Source organism: Barbus barbus (genome assembly GCF_936440315.1).
Source record: "Barbus barbus genome assembly, chromosome: 10".
Classification (NCBI taxonomy): domain Eukaryota; kingdom Metazoa; phylum Chordata; class Actinopteri; order Cypriniformes; family Cyprinidae; genus Barbus; species Barbus barbus.
In genome coordinates this window covers 1,579,626-1,598,051 of record NC_136738.1, presented here as the reverse complement: position 1 = coordinate 1,598,051, position 18,426 = coordinate 1,579,626, and the positions used below count along the sequence as shown (strand labels likewise).

At 35.9% G+C, this 18,426-nt stretch overlaps 2 protein-coding genes across 3 annotated transcripts in view; both read left to right on the top strand.

Annotated features, from left to right (window-relative positions):
- Positions 1-1,310: 1,310 nt before the first annotated feature.
- On the top strand, positions 1,311-8,223 carry LOC306875931 (zinc finger CCCH domain-containing protein 15-like). The gene is made up of 10 exons (XM_079426751.1): positions 1,311-1,500; positions 1,869-1,970; positions 2,042-2,150; positions 4,886-5,038; positions 5,256-5,347; positions 5,446-5,631; positions 5,738-5,884; positions 6,010-6,144; positions 6,334-6,466; positions 6,964-8,223. Exons 1-10 carry the CDS (start codon positions 1,426-1,428, stop codon positions 7,149-7,151), a joined length of 1,320 nt encoding a protein of 439 aa, XP_079282877.1. The 5' UTR covers positions 1,311-1,425; the 3' UTR covers positions 7,152-8,223.
- Positions 8,224-13,549: 5,326 nt separating this feature from the next.
- The window catches only part of LOC306876434 (integrin alpha-V-like), a 28,641-nt gene continuing 23,764 nt past the window's right edge, over positions 13,550-18,426 (top strand). The window contains exons 1-5 of one of the 2 annotated variants that reach the window (XM_079427589.1): positions 13,550-13,879; positions 14,732-14,868; positions 16,662-16,753; positions 17,568-17,682; positions 18,004-18,065. In XM_079427589.1, the coding sequence (XP_079283715.1) occupies positions 13,713-13,879; positions 14,732-14,868; positions 16,662-16,753; positions 17,568-17,682; positions 18,004-18,065 (573 nt within the window). In that variant the 5' untranslated portion in view covers positions 13,550-13,712. The remainder of the gene's footprint in view (positions 13,880-14,731; positions 14,869-16,661; positions 16,754-17,567; positions 17,683-18,003; positions 18,066-18,426) is intronic. The other variant, XM_079427590.1, reaches the window with a different exon arrangement.

Here is an 18,426-nt window from a genome sequence, read left to right as displayed (position 1 = left end):
TACTTTGATAATTTTATATAACTTAATTAATAATGTGATTTACTTAATGCAAAATAAAAATGAGGTAAATCTGACTCCTTATGTTTTTCAGTGTGTGAATATCTGAGGTATTTTTGAGACTGTCAGCTACGTATTCTTCTAAAGCACCCAAGGCCATGTTGGCTAATGGAAGGCTCTGGATGGGAGGCTCTGATATGCAGCAGGAGGAGAAAGAGCAGATGCTTGTAAAAACTGCCAGAGTTAATGATGGCTACTTACAACAGGGTGTCCATTTGTGATTAGACACTATTCATCACTCCGACAAGGGGAACACATTTGGTGTGATGTTGATAAATCAGATCAGCTCCTAATGATAACGCTCAAGGGGCCTTCCTCTTCATTTATAGGTGTGCTTATCATCTGGTTAATCTCACAGAAACCTCTCTCCGTCCCATAAATGACATTAGGTCTAATCATAGATGTTGCATACAAGCATCCGCTCAGCTCAGTGATTAGGACGTCCACATACATGTGGAAAATGCCAAGTTTCTTTAAAGCTGAGCATGTTTAAATGACATCTCTGTTCTTACACTCTCCTGTAAAATACAAAAAATAATGCAAATATTATCGGAGAAAATGTACGTTTTTCTACTTTTCATGTTTAATGTGCTTAATTTAAATTAAATTCCCTTCTAATTGTGAATTGTGTTTACTACAGTATACTAATTATTTTACATGGTTGCAAATAAAACAGATATTGGACTGTGTTTTACAAGAAAATACTATTTCTGTTTTCCTATTTCAGATTTGTACCTTTAAAGGAATGTGTTACTTGATCTTTCTTCTAATGAATTACTAGCAATTTCTGAGTAAAAATAGTTTTTGAAACCAACTTTTTTAGTGTACTGTCTCTCTTTTTATAATTATATTTTATAATATATTTTAGATATTTTTTATAATTTTATATTTTATAATTATATTTTTACATTATATGCATAAAACCTTTTTGCAACAAACCTAAAAATCATGTTGTCAATATTTCTGTCATTACTATGATGTGAATAATTAAAAAAAAAAAAAACATGGAAAATTGAAAGTGATAGAAACAAAAGTGAAAAACAAAATTTAATTTTAATTTATTTTTTATTTTTAAGAATTCGGGGTAATTATATTAAAATGTTAAATATTATCCCATGCTTATACTTTTTTTATATAATAATAATTTATTTATTTTATGGTCCACGTCATAGAAAACGAGCAGCATGTTCATCAGCAGCGCGCTAGATGGCGTTGTTGTAACCCACCACGTGCTCACATCATGCGCGCCCGGTCCTCCCAGAATGCATCGCGGCTGCTAGTGCGGTTAGCCTGTGCTGACCAGTGAACATACGGCATTATACACACGGCGGCAGGGTTTCCTCAGTTTTTTAGTTTGTCTTAAGCGACATGCCTCCGAAAAAGCCAGCTCAAGCTACAGGCAGTAAGAAAACCCAAGAGAAGAAGAAAGAGAAGGTCATTGAGGTGAGGTTTGCGGTGTTTTAGCACTCATGTAGCATGCTCCGCTCCGGGCCTAGTGCGAGTTTCTGAAGCTACTAATGACATTTAAAGCCTGAAATGAATGGAATAACAGATATGTGTTTGTTTAATTGGGTTAGACTAAACTGGCAGCCTGATATTGTCATCGTAGTGGTGAATAAAGCGGAAATGGCGATGTGCTAGTTTGCCTGATTCAGGCTGTGTCTGGAAACATAGCGAGCTGTCTGTAGTCATTATAGAAAGTGGCAGAATGATTAACAGAGTCAGGGTGCTCGTTAGGTTTTGAGCCACATCCTTGGAGATCCTGTTTTTAATAATGAATTGTTACTGTGACTTTCAATTGTTTCTGGCAGGATAAAACCTTTGGACTGAAAAACAAAAAGGGAGCTAAACAACAGAAGTTTATCAAAGCTGTGACACAGCAGGTCAAGCATGGACAGCAGAATTCACGACAGGTAATGATTGTGACCCTGATTTCAGTGCTTGAATTCCCAAAGGTCTGCAATGGGTTGTGTTGTATTTGTAGATTGCTGCTGAAGCTGAAAAGAGCAAAAAGAAGGATGACAAGAAGAAGGAGTTGTCTGAGTTGAACGAGCTCTTTAAGCCAGTGGTGGCAGCTCAGAAAGTCAGCAAAGGTAACCCATCCATCGAATAAGCCACGAAACTCAAATCATCAGGGGTGCATTTCCCAAAACATTGTTAATCAGATGCTCCTAATCAAAGTTTAACAAATCAGTGTTTTGTTTTTTTCAAAACCAAAGATTGCAAACAGCATCACCAACGAAGTACAGCGTTCCACCTAAAAGCATAGTCTCTTGTTAGTATGACATGCTTAAATAGACCATTTAATAAAAGCACTGTTTTTGAAGAGTGTATGATGTAAGAGGGAATCAGTGATTAAATTAGGGCTGCACTCGACTAAGGATTTTTCTGGTCGACTAGTAGTCATTCATTTTAAGCATTAGTCAACCAATTGCATGTTTATTAATAAATCATTATAATGAGCCTAATAATTGCTCGAGCACATGCATAAAGCTTGCCACAGCGCACCGGCAGAAGTAATGATTATGAATGTATCAGGGGAATACAGGAAGGAGACCGCATAATAGGCCTGTCACGATAACAAATTTTGCTGGACGATAAATTGTCCAAGAAATTATCGCGATAAACGATAATATTGTCGATCTGAGACCATTTTCATCTAGAATAATGATAATGGCATAATAATGCACATACACCTTTCAAAATTCAATAAACGTTTATTTCCAAAGACTATTTAACACTGAAAATGGAAAACAATACCAATGAACAAAACAACCAAAAACAATAAAAGCAATGGACTCTCAGTCTCTGTTAACAAAAAATGCACTTGAATAAATACCAAAAACAATAAATAAAATGGATGTTTGTACTTTGTTTGTCGACTAAATGCCCCAGTTATGGTGCACTGTCGGGAAGACGAAGACGGCCCGTCTGTTGTAGCTTTTTTTTTTTCCATCTGGGAAAACTGCAACGGATGATTGTGTTTTAGGTGCATGTGCATGTTTGTTGTGTTACCGGTTTTAGTCGATACTGTTTTAAAACAAATGCGACATACCGGCTCGCTCAGGTTAAGTGGTTCACCACGGTCATTCGGTTTGAATCCGAAGTGCTCCCACACTGCAGCTGTCGCGTTTGGCTTTGAAACCAATTCCATGTCACAACTTGCGTCTCGTCTTTTCGCTCTTCTCTGCAGTCGCCTCAAGCACTCCCGCCTTCCCACACAAAGTCCATGTGACTGACAAGCACCGCCTCCCCACACAAAAGACAATGCAACTGACAAGAGGGTTCACTTCTCCTACGCTAAGGAAACGAGAGTTGTCATTCAGTCGCGGATAACAAACAAGTATGCAAATGAAATTATCGCGGCCGGAAAAATTATCAAGGTCATTTTTTTTATCGTGCGATTAATCGATTTATCGACTTATCGCGACAGGCCTACTGCATAAACAATGCATTGATTCACTAGTGCTTTCTTTGTTCTCGGTTTAAGAGATGAAGTCGGCGACACTGACTCGTCATCTGCGCTGTAGTGATGTTTCATACGGATTACATAATCTGAGAATATTTGAATTGGTTTATTTGAAAGTAGATGTTTTTCATATCTGTAAGGCTCGCGTACACGGAGTTTCGTGCTCAAGTTCACAGAGACGGCAGAAAGTGCAACATGTTTGCTTTCATTATTTTACAAAAGCGCAATGTTTTGTTATTGTGAGTGCGCACAAAAAAACAGTCTTTACAGATCCGAAAGATATATTACTCTTATCTGTATGAGTTATCTGTATTTTAAGAGTGAGCGCGCGCACCGGCGCCTCCGTCTGTCCTGCGGTGAGCTACTGATCAGCTTCCACACTCCGCACAAACACTTCAATAGCGCTCATTTCTCTAGGATTAGATTGAGCGGCCAACAGGGTTCCTACGGGGTTTGGGTAAGCATGCAATTTAAGTATTTTCCAGGTTTGGAAAAGTATGGAAAAAAAGAAAGTATTTCAATTTCCAGACTTTTGCTCCCATTTAGTTTTTTATAATAGAAAATGGACATTAGGCCTTGATTTTACAGGTAATACCATAAGAAAAGCCAAATTTTGAGCAAATAGATATGTTAATTCATGTGCATCCATGCTATCATTTTATTCATAGTAAGATGGCAAAATAGTGATGCACAAAGGAAGTAGGTTATATAAAACTAGAATAACATTCCCATACGCATGTGAATAGTTTCTCAAGTGCACAAAAAAGTTTCTTGTGTGCATGTAAAAGTCCTTTTTTATTATTATTATTTTTAGGGGCTCTGTATGTTGTCACTTAAAGAAAATCAATGGGGGGAAAAAATATTTACAGATGACTACTAGCCACCAAATACACTAAACCTTGCCAAATATAAAGCTGAAAATAATACTCTATGAACCATTTGTTAAATATGGTGGGAAAATCTACTGAAAGGTTTGGAAATTTGAGTCTGGAAAAGTATGGAAGTTTGAAATGGAAAATGTGTAGGAACCCTGGGCCATGTAAAGTTGCTAATACTTACATATTATTTACAGCAGTAATGTGACATTCATTTTAAACTGATTAATTAGCTTAAGTTATTACTCCATTGTAGTATTGTTTAACCGCCACTAGTTAAGAGACGAGTTATGGGATTGATGTACTGGAAACACACCCCAGTGCAACTGTATACTTTACTTTGGTCTTAGCTTGGTTTATGTAGCTCTTTGAGTAGGATTGTCCTGCTTTGATCAGTGCCCATCTGTACATTTTGCTCTTCTGTGATATTCTTTGTTTTGTCATCTGTGGTGATCATCTTCATGATTTCTGTTTTTTATTTCAGGTGTTGATCCCAAGTCTGTGCTGTGTGCATTCTTTAAGCAAGGCCTGTGTACCAAAGGTGACAAGTGTAAATTCTCTCATGACCTCTCTTTGGAGAGGAAATGTGAGAAAAGAAGCTTGTATGTGGATGGCAGAGATGATGAGCTGGAGAAAGGCGAGTCCAATAGGATTTTTATGAGACTACATATTTAGCACGATATTATGTGCATTAATGCGTTTGAAAAGAAATTATTTGTTATGTACCGACAAGGTTTTCATTGGATTTTGGAATTATGCAACTATTGCTTCTGTTTTTGGTTGATTGCATCTCAAAAATAACATTGGTTGCTTGTATGTAGTTATTTTAATTGTTTTGATTTTTGTAATTGCAGACACTATGGAAAATTGGGATGAAAAGAAACTTGAGGAGGTGGTGAACAAGAAACACGGAGAGGATGAAAAGAAGAAATCAAAGACCCAAATTGTAGGTTCTGGCAGGAAATTTACACTTAAATCATCTAGATATTAGCATTGATGTGATTTGACCAGTGAATCAAAGAAATTAATAATTTTTCATTTAAGGTGTGCAAGTTTTTCCTTGATGCTATTGAAAGCAACAAATACGGCTGGTTTTGGGTTTGTCCTGGCGGAGGTGACAACTGTATGTACCGCCACGCTCTTCCTGTGGGCTTTGTTCTGAAGAAAGACAAGAAGAAAGAAGAGACGAGTGAGGAGATGATCTCTCTAGAGGAATTGATAGAGACTGAGGTGAGAAGGAAGAGAAGAATGTTTCAGATCGTGATTGTGAAGTAACTGTCACTGAATCTGATAGTTATGTATCGCAATTGTTATGATCATCTGTTCTTTATTGTAGCGAGCTGCTCTGGGAGCAGATGTCACCCGAATTACGCTGGAAACATTCTTGGCCTGGAAAAAACGGAAAAGGCAAGATAAACTGGCTAAAATAGAGCAGGACACGGAGAGAAAGAAAGCCGACTTCAAAGCTGGCAGAGCGCTTGGGGTGAGTGAAAATCATGACACTGATATTCCTGTTTGCCTGATCGGTTCACATATTGATCTCAAAATAAAATAAAAAAGTCCTGGTTGTTCAAGACTCTCCTCATCTCTTGCCTTCATGTCCTGCAGGTCAGTGGAAGGGAAGTGTTTGAGTTCAGACCTGAGCTTGTTGACGATGACGATGAGGAGGCCGATGATACAAAGTACGCTGCTGCTGATGATGATGATGATTATGATGATGATGATGCTGAGGTTTATAACGAGGTGAGAAAAATTACATTTCATATTATTTAACAGAATACAACATTACCTAATATAAGCTTATATAAACATTTTAGATAAAAATAAGGCTATCACCTGATGTTTAATATTTGTGGCATGTAATACTTCATTGTGATTCACTTATTTAAAGTCTCAAGTCGTTTGGCGTTGTTAACATGATTGTCTCTCCAGGTGGAGGAAATAGACGAGGTTCAGGACATTGACATTGCTAGATTTATCCTTAAAGAGGTGGATAATGCGGGTATAACGGTGGCGTCCGCAGACAGGTTCGCTGCCAGAGCTCCTCCAAAAAATTACACCGATGGTGAGATGCTTCTGAATATCATCTTTTTATGTTTTATTTTGTATGCTAATTTGTGTTATTATTACTTCATCAAAACAACTCAACTGCAGTTTGTTTGATATTACTTGGAATGCGCAATAAAAAAAACGTGATTTCTGAAAAAAAAATAATTTATCGGTTTTTGCAAATGAACTCTTCATATATTTAATGTATTTCACTCTATTTTATACCCAGCTGTTTTCAGATGGTGAACCACATAAAAAAATAAAAACACATTTAATATTAGTATTTACTATTCAACTATAACTATATTCTCTCTTAAATCACCCAATTAACTTGCAGACCACAATTTCAGAACTACTGCTTTACAGTGGTCTATATTTTATGGTGCTTTAATCTTCACTACCTTAGACTAATCAACCTTTTTGTCTTAAATGAGTGTAATAACTCACAATCAGGTCACAGTTATCCATAAATGTCATTCTGACCTCGCTGACCTCTGTTTTTTTTCTCCACAGATAATAAATTGAGCGTGGCGTCAGGTGGAACTGTGGAGAACGGAGAACACAGCGAGGACCAGACGCTGGAGGACGGAGAAACCAATGATGAGGAGTCGGATGCGGTGCCTGTAGACGAGAACCTCTTCACCGGGGAGGATCTAGACGAACTAGAGGAGGAGCTCAACACACTGGACCTGGACGAGTGAAGACTGGGACTGTTGCATCATTCTTGAACTACACATGGCTTGATGTGAATGACAATATTTTCACAAATAACTACCACCAGAATTGCCATGTCAGAAGCCGCCCTGCCTGCAATATGCACCCTCATCACTCGATGTCCCGGGGCGCTACAGGAGAGACTGGATGTGGCTCTTATTCTCTCTCTGATTTCATTTTTTTTTTTTTTTTTTTTATTGCAGTCTACCCCAAAAGCACAGCCAGGTGAGGGTTTGGTTCTTCAGCAGGAACATACTTCAGATATTTGAGGTTGTTGATTATTTGATATTTCTACGCTCTCTTTTGAAAGATTTAATTACATCAGTCTTTGTAAGGTCATGCCTATGAAACGATCCAGCAGAAATCCTCTTCAAGACATTCAAGCACTATTGGAATCTGGTTTCCTCTTCTCTGCTGTTGAAATGTTGCTTTAATGAAAACAAAGGTCTCATTTCAGTTTTTAACTTGTAACCAACTGCATGCCTGTATCAGGATCAGAATGTCAAGGTGAATAAGTGTGATGCTGTTCAATAATCATTTGATCAGATTGAGATGTTGAATGTGAAGTCTCTGGGATGCAGATGTGGCATCTGGCCTTACAGAAGGAGATGAGGATGACATTACTAGTCAGATTTGATTTTTGAAGTGTGAGCGAAAGAGGTGAGCTTGAGAGATGAACTAGTAACGTGTCTGTCCTTTTGTATTCAATTGTTTTAAATTGCCCTCCCACCAACACACCACAAGAAATTGTAAATAAAAGGATATCAGATACTGGCTTTGAGTTGAAATGCCTAATTGTAACTTTTGACTGAGAGTAGATTTATTTAAGCTTAACTAGAAATGAAGTCTGAAGTATGTTTCGGAAAAATTTAAACATGCAGTCTGGTCTAGATATGGACTGCTTTGTCCTGTATCAAAAAATGAGTTATTGCATTGTGAAATATGGGTCTGTAACAAACCCATGCCCATTAATTGTTACCTATCGTTATACAGTTGTGCCGTTCTTAACACATGGTGGTACTGTATCACTAGTTCCACATAAAGCTTAAGATTTTAATCAAATTAATTACATTTGCCTGGAATCACAATGGTTTTATGACATTTTAAAAGATATACCAGTTCACTCCTGCCCAAGTCACGCTGGGGAGAACTGATGGCATTCGTGACATTTTTCCCGTGGCTCTACCCGAGATTACATCAGTCCTGTGTCTTTAGAATGTGCTTTTATTCGTTAACCAAAATACTGATGAAAATGTTGAAGACTTTGTCAACGAATCACAACAGTTTTAAACTTCATTTTAATTTCAATACTGCAAATATAGAAGAAAAACACTGCAAAATATAAATTCACTGATGTTTTTTTAGAGCAAGAGTAAAACCACTGTTGGTTCAATTAAGAAGAACAGCATTTATTCAAAATAGATATATTTTATGACGATATACACTACTGTTCAAAATTTTGGGGCCACTGTTTTATTTTTTTTAAACAAACAAAATAAATTTACATTTATTCAACAAGGATGTGTTAAACTGATAAAAAAAAGTGATCAAAGTAAAGACTTGTATTGCTGGAAAAGATTTCTGTTTAAATATTTTAAGTAAATGCTGTTCATTCTAACTTTTATTCATCAAAGAATTCTGAAAAAAATATGAAGCAGCACAACTATTTTCAACATTGATAAATATAAATCTTTTTAAGTTGTAATAATATTTCATCACTGTATTTCTACTACATTTTTGATCAAATGAATGCAGTCTTGATGAGCAGCAGAGGCTTCTTTAAAAAAATAAGTAAAAATCTTATTGATCCCAAACTTTTGAACGACACTGTATATTGATCTTCATCAATAATGCCATTTGGCTATTTTTCTTTCATTTGAAATGAAATGTAAATCAGCAAATAGGTATTTCCTTGATGCTACTGTATTCCACAAATACTGATGGATTTTATTCCTGTGGGCTTTGTTCTAAAGAAGAATCACTGGAGGATTTGATAGAGAATTACTCTGGAAACATTCTTGGCCTGGAAGAAAAGGAAAAGGCAGGAGAAACTGACTAAAGCAGGAGCAGGGCATGGAGAAGAAGAAAGCTGGCAGAACGCTTGGGGTGAGTGAGAATCATGACACTGATATATATTCATCCTCTGTTTGCCTGATTAAAAAAATATATTTGAAAAATGATTGAATGAATTGGGTATTTTGGCGGCGATGCTGTGGTTTGACCAGAAGGTGGCAGTAAAGCTTGTGCTCTCAGATCCTGTGGTTGCTGCTGTTTTACTGGGTCCTGGATCTTCAAGACTTTAATGTTGTTGTCTGTTGTATTAAATGACCCTCTAGCCTTCATGTCCTGCAGGTCAGTGGAAAGGAAGTGTTTGAGTTCTCGTTAACGATGACGATAAGCAGGCCGATGATATACGTGAGAAAGTGGAGATGTTGTACCCACAAATCACAAAGATGTTTCATTTCCACACTCTAGTCTCCTTTTCCAAACGGTGAATAAACGGTGAGTAAATGTGAAGCTAGCACATCCCACTACACACAATAAGGAATTGTAAATAAAAAGATTTCAGATACAGATTTTGAGTGATGTCTAATTATTGCTCTTAATTGATAGTGGGTTCATATAAGACAAAGTGGTATTGAAATAAAAGTCTAATTGAAATGAAACATTGTGTTATGTGGTGTTTGGAGGTTCTTATAGATGTGAACATTTCCCTTCCTTAATTCAGAGGTAAGCTCATGCCACCTCAAAGCAATCATTGTTTAATCTGAAATCATATATTTATATAATGTACCATGCATCAGACAAATCGGTCCAGATGTTTAGCAACAGATCATAAACATTCTTAGCATAGCACTGCTCCACTAATTGCTTGAGAGACGGCTGACATGGTCAGAGCCCTGGCATTTCCTAAGATCTGCATGAGAAAGCATGACCACCCCTGCCTCGTTCACACAAATAGATATAAATCGCTTACAGAAACATTAGGTTTCCACAAAAGAATCCCAGAACATTTTTGGAATTTGAAATAACGCATGCTCTTGTTATATATAAAAATAATTTTAAATATAGACAGACATTTTCTCCATGGTTTTTTAAAAGGCTGTTGACCTGAGGATTTTCTACCTTCGCCATCACCTAAGGCTTTGTAATCTGTCTCAGATTTAAGAAATAAAAAAACTGGGGATACAGGATGTATAGAGATTTTTGTTTGTTTGTTTGGGAAGGCTTTTCCTTTCTTTGGTAGATCGTTTTTTTTGACACACAGCTCCAGCTGCTGGACGGAAACAGTTTTTAATACACACAGGTATTGAGAGTCTTACTTCTCTTTGTCACTGAAGCTAAATCAAATATAAAGAGGGATTTTTCACAACTCTGGACCATTTCCCATATACTGAGCAAATTATGAAAGAATAAGTTATAGTAATACTTCATATTCTACCATCATTTTTCATTGTTTATCAACTTTAGTATAGTAAAAAATTAAAATGTGTTTCAAAGCTTGAGTGTGATTGTGAAAAGGACATTTTTCAAGAGCAAGCAGATCTCTACAAAAGGCCCAGCCATGATTTTTTTTTCCTCCAGATTTTGTTGTTAAAGACCTCCGACATATTCACCTAAAAATGGTTAAGCAGAGTCAGAACGTCCTATCAATGCAACCGTACCAGACAGCCTCACATCAACAACTCAAACTAAATTGATCTCATAGTCAAGGCTGGCCATAACACAAATATATACTAGAATACTTTAATCTGATTGGTCAATAATGCCATCCATTGTGTTGTATGTTGTAGTGGACTCTTTTTTTTCTTCTTTGCAGAAGCTTTAAGACAACACACATGTAAGATTATACAATTTCATCACTCTGTATTTTAATTTAGATGTATTTATTTATTAGGTGTACAGTCATCCGGTCATTATTGCAGAAGCAACCCCAATATAATGACCAGCTGGCTGGCAACGGACCGTAGTTCCTATAGACTCTCCTCCATTTGCATTGGTTTTAAACCCAGCATCCTTCTGTTGTCAGTGGCCAAAAGACTGATAAAAACAAACATTTGAAGGATACAACCTCCTATTGCATAAAAACAAATCATTACAACCAGTTGGCTTTCTGTTAGTTCTTTTTTGGTAATTAGAGTAGCCTATAAAGAAATCATGTTTCTTGTATGATAATATCCCTGTGGATTTGGATTATGTAATCCTGTGACAGTCCTGCAGTGAAAAACAAAGATACACTAGCGTTACGTTTTTTTGGTTAGAGAAATTAATGCTTTTATTCAGCATGGACTCATTAAATTGATCAAATGTAAAGAAATTCAGTGTTACAAAATATTACTATTTGAAATAAATTACCACAAAAAATTGATAATCATTTTAAAAATGTTTATCAAACAACAATTAAGCATATTAGAATATTATATTAGAATTCAGCATATTAGAATATTATATTAGAATTCAGCATATTAGAATTCAGCATATTAGAATTCAGCATATTAGAATATTATATTAGAATTCAGCATATTAGAATATTATATTAGAATTCAGCATATTAGAATTCAGCATATTAGAATATTATATTACAATTCAGCATATTAGAATATTATATTAGAATTCAGCATATTAGAAGACTGGAGTAGTGGCTGCTGAAAATTCAGCTTTCCGTCACTGAAATAAATTATGCATTTTATATAATGTATTAAATCTATTAAAATTATTTAAACTATAACAGTGTTTCATAATATTACTGTTTTTACTGTACTTGGTGAGACTTCTTTAAAAAAATGGTAGTGTGCTTCTGAAAATACAGACAATGATGTAGACACAGCTTTCTGTTAAATTAGATCATGACTTTTCTGTTTGAAGGCTTTTAAAGCTATAACATTTGCTCTATATGGCATTTTGTCATTTGCTTGATCTAGTAAGCCCTAAAAAGTCAGAACACCTTATTGGAAAATGATAAAATCATTCAAATTGAAGAACGTCCGTTGTACAGTAAGTCTAATCTTGATGTGCACCAGGCAAACATTATTATTCTGCTACTCTGCCATGCATCACATGGTCCCAAAAGCCCCTTTGACCACATGCATGACTGGTCAGCTCTAAAACAAAAGTGACTTTGTTCCCTCGAGAGTGAGAATGTCGTTTATGTTCCAATTTGTAACTGGTGCCTTTTATTTCCTCAGGAAACAATCTTTTCAAGCCATTTACTAAACACCACTTGTTCCATATGTATTAGAATTAACGATATGTTAAGAGTCAAAAGCAAGCCTCTTTACTTGTAAGACAAGCCAAATGGACATAAAAATCACCCAATGTCTTGATGCAGAATCTATGAGGGATCCCAGGGGGGTTTACAGACTGCATTCTTGGAGGTGTACTTCACCAGTGTGTTTAACGTCATGAATCACTGACAAGCCCTTATATGAACAACATTTCCTCCAGCTCTGAACAGCGTTTGTAATAGTCACCGCTATCTGGACCTTGTAGATAAAGGAGCTTTTGTTGGCAACTGTTATTTTTGTTTTAAATAATAATAATATTACTTTTTTTATAATAATAATAAAAATTAAGATTTCTATTACAGGTATGAAATTACTTGAAATTTTAGTGTAAATAAATCCACGTTTGTTTATTGGAGTGTCTATTTACACTTAGTACAAATAGCCTGCCTTGTTGGCAGAAGCTACACTAACTCTGTCCACAAACATGTGATTGGGACAATCAACATAATAAAAACCGGATATGAATGCTTAGTTCCAAGAGCGCAGCTGATAAAGCGCGTGCTGTGGTCGTTTTGATGCGATCGACCCGAGTTCGAATCCCCTTTTGCCGATCTTCTTATTGTTCTTTTTCAAATCTCATCACATCGTAAAGGCATTTAGTTTCAATAAAAATTAAGGAAATAGCCAAAAAGTTGAAAATAAAGTATGGGTAGGTGTAGGGATGGCTTTATGCACCAATAAGGTGGCATCCTAATTTGAATTAAATTTATAGTTTACACTCAATACGTTATTACTGCATACTGTTTTATAATGTAATACAATACTGAAGTGCAGAGCTGCAACAGTATAAATAGCTCTTTTAAGAGTGTAAATAGACTAGCCTTTGTTGAACTAAATACAGATCAAATTCGTAACACAAGGTGGCGCAGTTTCTACATAAATCAAAAACTTTAATAAAACAATGAATTCCTCTTGCCTGGAATCACAATCATTTAACGGCATTTAAACTGTGGACCAGTCTCACCCTGTGTCCCATACTATCCATCCTAAATTCTATGTGATATTAGTAATTTACTAATTTAGGGCAAATAGGGTGGATAGTATGCACTTTGGCACGCAGGCTCAGTCCGCTGTCTCGTGACGTTTCTGTGGGCGGGTCTATTGTCACTTCCGGTACATGGGACATCAGTCCTGTGTCCTACTTTTAGACGTTTGCTTCTATGTTTCAGTTCTGTCTGGAAACGGATGCGGCCTGCAGTAATGTAACGGGCATCTCCGCGGAACAGTCGTGTTGTTATGGAGAGCTGCTGATCCAGATCAAACATGGCCAAACATCTCATCTGCTGCTGGGTTTGGGCTCTAGTGGCTCTTCTCTACTCTCAACAAGCCCTTTCCTTTAATCTGGACATTAGCAAACCCACGGTTTTCTCTGGACCTCCAGGAAGTTACTTCGGGTTCTCTGTGGCTTTCTTCGATGCTGAAAACAAACAGTGAGTAAATGAAGTTAAATAGTGAGCTGGTTTGGATATTATAGGAGTCTGCAGCACTCTTTTGGAGAAAGAGGCATGATTCTTTTTAAATATGTATGATGAGAAAATATATATTTATTAACACAATGTTGAAAAACTGGGAGATCATTCTGTTGTGAAAAGGTTGATTTTACACTTTGGGGAAGTTGGAGCCAACGCAAGCTTTTTTTTTAATTTGTGTATTTTTTTTGTGTGTTATGCGAAAGCTATGTATACATGATATATATTTAGTATTTTATTCAATATATGTTAAACTGATTTATCATATATAGGATTTATTGTAATTTTATAGAAATTTTACCATATATAAGTCAATATAAGTCGGATAATGGTGACTAATACATTATTTCAGTTTGATTTGGTTTATTTTTAAATAATTCATTTTAATTTAAAAATAATTATTTAATTAATGATTAGGTTTACATCAATTCATTAACCCACTGCAGTTCTTTAATAATGTTTAATGTATTTCCTGTTGTTCATATATATATATATATTAGTGCTGTCAATCACGATTAATCACATACAAAATAAAAGTTTTTATTTGAATAATATATGTTTGTGTTCTGTGTGTATATATATATATATATATATATATATAAATAGTTACATTACTAACAACAATTTTCATCACAGTAAGGACTATAGTTTCTTAAATATTTATATATAGATTTTAATAGTAATACATAATATTTAGTGTATAATGCAATTATTCAGTATTATGTAATTAAAAGACAGATTTCCTTGGTATATATAATATTATTGTGTTTGTGTTTAACAAAAGCATTAAAACCCATTCCCCTGTGCTTCCAGGTTAAATATACTGGTCGGCGCACCCCGGGCAAACACATCTGATCAAACCCCATCAACAGTCACTGAGAGGGGCGCTGTCTTCAGCTGTCCCTGGCACAAAAGTGGCTCATGCACCCAGATTGAGTTTGACAGCTCTGGTAAGATGCAGTTTCCAGCCGTCATAGTGCAGTCTTTGCTCCAACATGCTGTTATTCAAAGCTTTTTCTGTCTGTATTGATTCACATTGCATGCTAGTGGCTGGGTTTGTCAGATTTATTAAAGGACCTTCTAGGTAGCCTGTGGCTTTTTAATGATTTATATATCAGCTTTGCTCTAAATATTTTCAATAGGTGGGGGAAAAATAACAGGCGAGGGAGTTTGGGATCATTTCAAGGCTCATCTAGGATTGTAAGATTGTTGTTGCAGAATGTTTTGAAGTCACAAGCTTGGCAGTGACCTCCAACAGAGAAGGGTTTTACCATTCACAAAATGTATGTTGCTGGCCTACTAACTAGTTTGCAGATGTACACAGTCTTCACACTAACAGGACTTTGTTCAGCCTTACATTGCTCTGAGCTGAGGTGAATATAGACACCAGTTTTTTGTGCCAGATCTCATTGGCATTCAATGACGGTTATATACTAGTCTGGCCTGATTTACCCTGCCAGCCAAGCTGGATTGCTAGAAGAGGAACTACCAGACAAACAAAAAGGTCTTCAGTTGGATTATCTCCGTATGCTTCGAGTTCTCACCAACGACTCAACTACTCCTCTTTGTGTCCTTTTCACCCTTAAAGAAATTCTTGGAAAAAGAACCAAGTATAGTGTAGATTTAAAGCGCTGTGCACCCATGGTGGAGTAGGTAGACAAGTTTGAAGTATATAATAATGTAATATATTTTGTGAAAAAAAAAATATATATTTATGCTAAATATCCAACCAAATGGAATTTAGACTTTGAAAAATCATTTTTCAGTGCAGTTGTTAATGAAAAAATAGCTTCAGTAAATAAATAGTATTGCTATTTATTGATTGATTTAAATGAAATACCAAACCAAATGGAAACAGTTGTTAATGTCAAATTGCTGTAGCTTCAGTATTTCACTAGTACTTCAGTTATTTGACCTTTTCTCTGAGCTAATATGTTATTTTTAATTACTACTTATAATAGTACAATTAGTGGATTGCCAAGCTATATCTGTTATCATTTTTGTGTGAACACTTTGTGTCTGGACATGATATTTTCCACTGACCTTCAAGATATTTTAGATTTTTAGTTGTTTTTTTCTTGTTTTCTTTCAGTGCACTTATTGCAGTAGAGTAATGTTTATATTTGTTTCTTAGCAATCACTTTTGCAAGAAAGAAACTTAAACATTCCTCTGTTAAGGAAGTGCTAAAGCATAACTGTGTCCTGACATGTTTTTACTGTGAGTGACGTGGCTCTACAATAGTGTTCTCTGTGCTGTTTGAGGAGCTGGAAAAGTCTAGATTAGAGAAAAATGTCAGAAGTATGAGATGGAAAACACTGTGTATGGAACAACAGTCCTGCTGAGCTTTTACAGCATGGTTATACAACTCTGTTTCCGTTGAGCCGCTGTACCATCAACTCCCCTTTTGTGATGTTTGGCAATAATTAAGTGCTTAATTCTAGTAAAGCCTGGGTGTTGTTGACCGGCTGTATGACTCTGTTGACCATGAGAAACACTGGGAAATTCCCAGCTCTGTAGCGCAGACAGATGAACAGCTGGGGCGTCCGGAGGCTGAGACTGTGGCTGAGATGAACCAGCCGCAGGGAGGGAATATCTTTTTGTGTGTGTGTGTGTGTGTTTTGGGTGTGTGTGTGTTTTGGGTGTATGTGTGATGACAGTCTGATGATTCTAATTAACTGACCTAACTTATATTTCCGTTCCTCCCTCCATCTCCTCCTTTTCCGGTTCCGTTTTCTATCACAGATGACAAGAAGAATTCCAATGGACAGCAAATGGAGTTTAAGTCAAATCAATGGTTTGGGGCCACTGTGCGTTCCTCTGGGGACCATATTCTGGTGAGTCTGTCTGTGGAGGCTGTGATAATCGCTCTGAAAATAAGACTGTACAGAGCTCAAAAAGGAAAAAACTGCTGCAACGGATAACATTTTTATTTTATGGACAGTAAAAATATTTTATTTGCAAAACAGTTTTATATGCACCAGAAAGCTGTGACCCTGGACCACAAAACTCTTAATTGTCCATTTTTGGAAGTTGGGATTTATATATCATCTGAAGCTGAATAAATAATCTTTCCATTGATGTATGGTTTAGGATAGGACAATATTTGGCTGAGATGCAACTATTTGAAAATCTGGAATCTGAGGGTGCTAAAAAAATCTAAATATTGCGAAAATCACCTTTAAAGTTGTCCAAATGAAGTTCTTAGCAATGCATATTACTAATCAAAAATTAAGTTTTGATATATTTACAGTAAGAAATTTACTAAATATCTTCATGGAACATGATCTTTACTTAATATCCTAATGATTTTTGGCATCAAATAAAATCTATAATTTTGACCCATACAATGTATTTTTGGCTATTGCTACAAATATACCCCAGCGACTTAAGACTGCTTTTGTGCTCCAGGGTCATATTTGTAAAATTGGAATTATGTAGTCTTTATTGCAATATTGTAAGAAGCTGTTGCCTCTTTTAATTCAAAGTACTGTGATCAGTGTTGATGTGACACTAAAAATAAATAAGATTTAAATTAAGCAGATAGTTTCCAACATGCTGTTTGGAAGAACTAGGTTTGATCTGATTTACAGAAAGAACATGATTACTACTCTTGTATTTATTTGCACATCTCTTGTTTTTTTCTTTCAGGCGTGTGCTCCTCTCTACCAGTGGAGCACATATGGATTATCAGAGAGAGAGCCTGTTGGGACGTGTTTCTTGAAGAAAGGCAATAACATCGTGGAATATTCACCGTGCCGCTCTAGTATGTACTTGATCACCGCTCTTCACCTCACAGGATGCTCATGGCCTTATTAGGGCATATCTCACAGCCTCCTTCAGAAATGTCTTTAGTAAGATTAATGGAATATCATAGTTGTGTATCATCTAGTTATCACTCATGGTTTTAAGACATGTGTGTTAATAAGTTCTCACCAGACAATGTGCCAGGCTGCATGTGGTTATGACAGTTCCTCTGTCTGAAGTTTGCCTTCCTTTTTCTAACCTTTCCTTCATTTTGAGACTTCCTTAAAACGATTTCTGCTTGTTGTGAATATATGAATGACTGAATATATTTTTCCACCAGCCTCAAACTCACCTGAGGGACAAGGATTTTGTCAAGCAGGTTTCAGTGCTGACTTTGTAAAGGTATTAAATTAACACAAATCTGCTTCTTTATATATTTATTTGTTACATTTTATATGAACTTTAACTCTAAAAATGTTTAGGACACTTGATTTTCAACACATCAGAATTTTAAAAATTACATTATAACAAAATATAGAAACAACTCGTATCAAACCCCATTATATCATTGTTGTTTTTTAATGAAATGTTTTTGGGTGTACTCTTTCTTTGCAACATTAATAATGAAATAGTTTTAGTTATTTAGATTCTTAGATACAATGTCAACAGTAGTTTATAAACTAAACAATTTTTGGCATATTTATAACAAGAATCATTAAAAGATCACAATGCAGCCCCCAAAAACTAATTTAATGTAACTTTA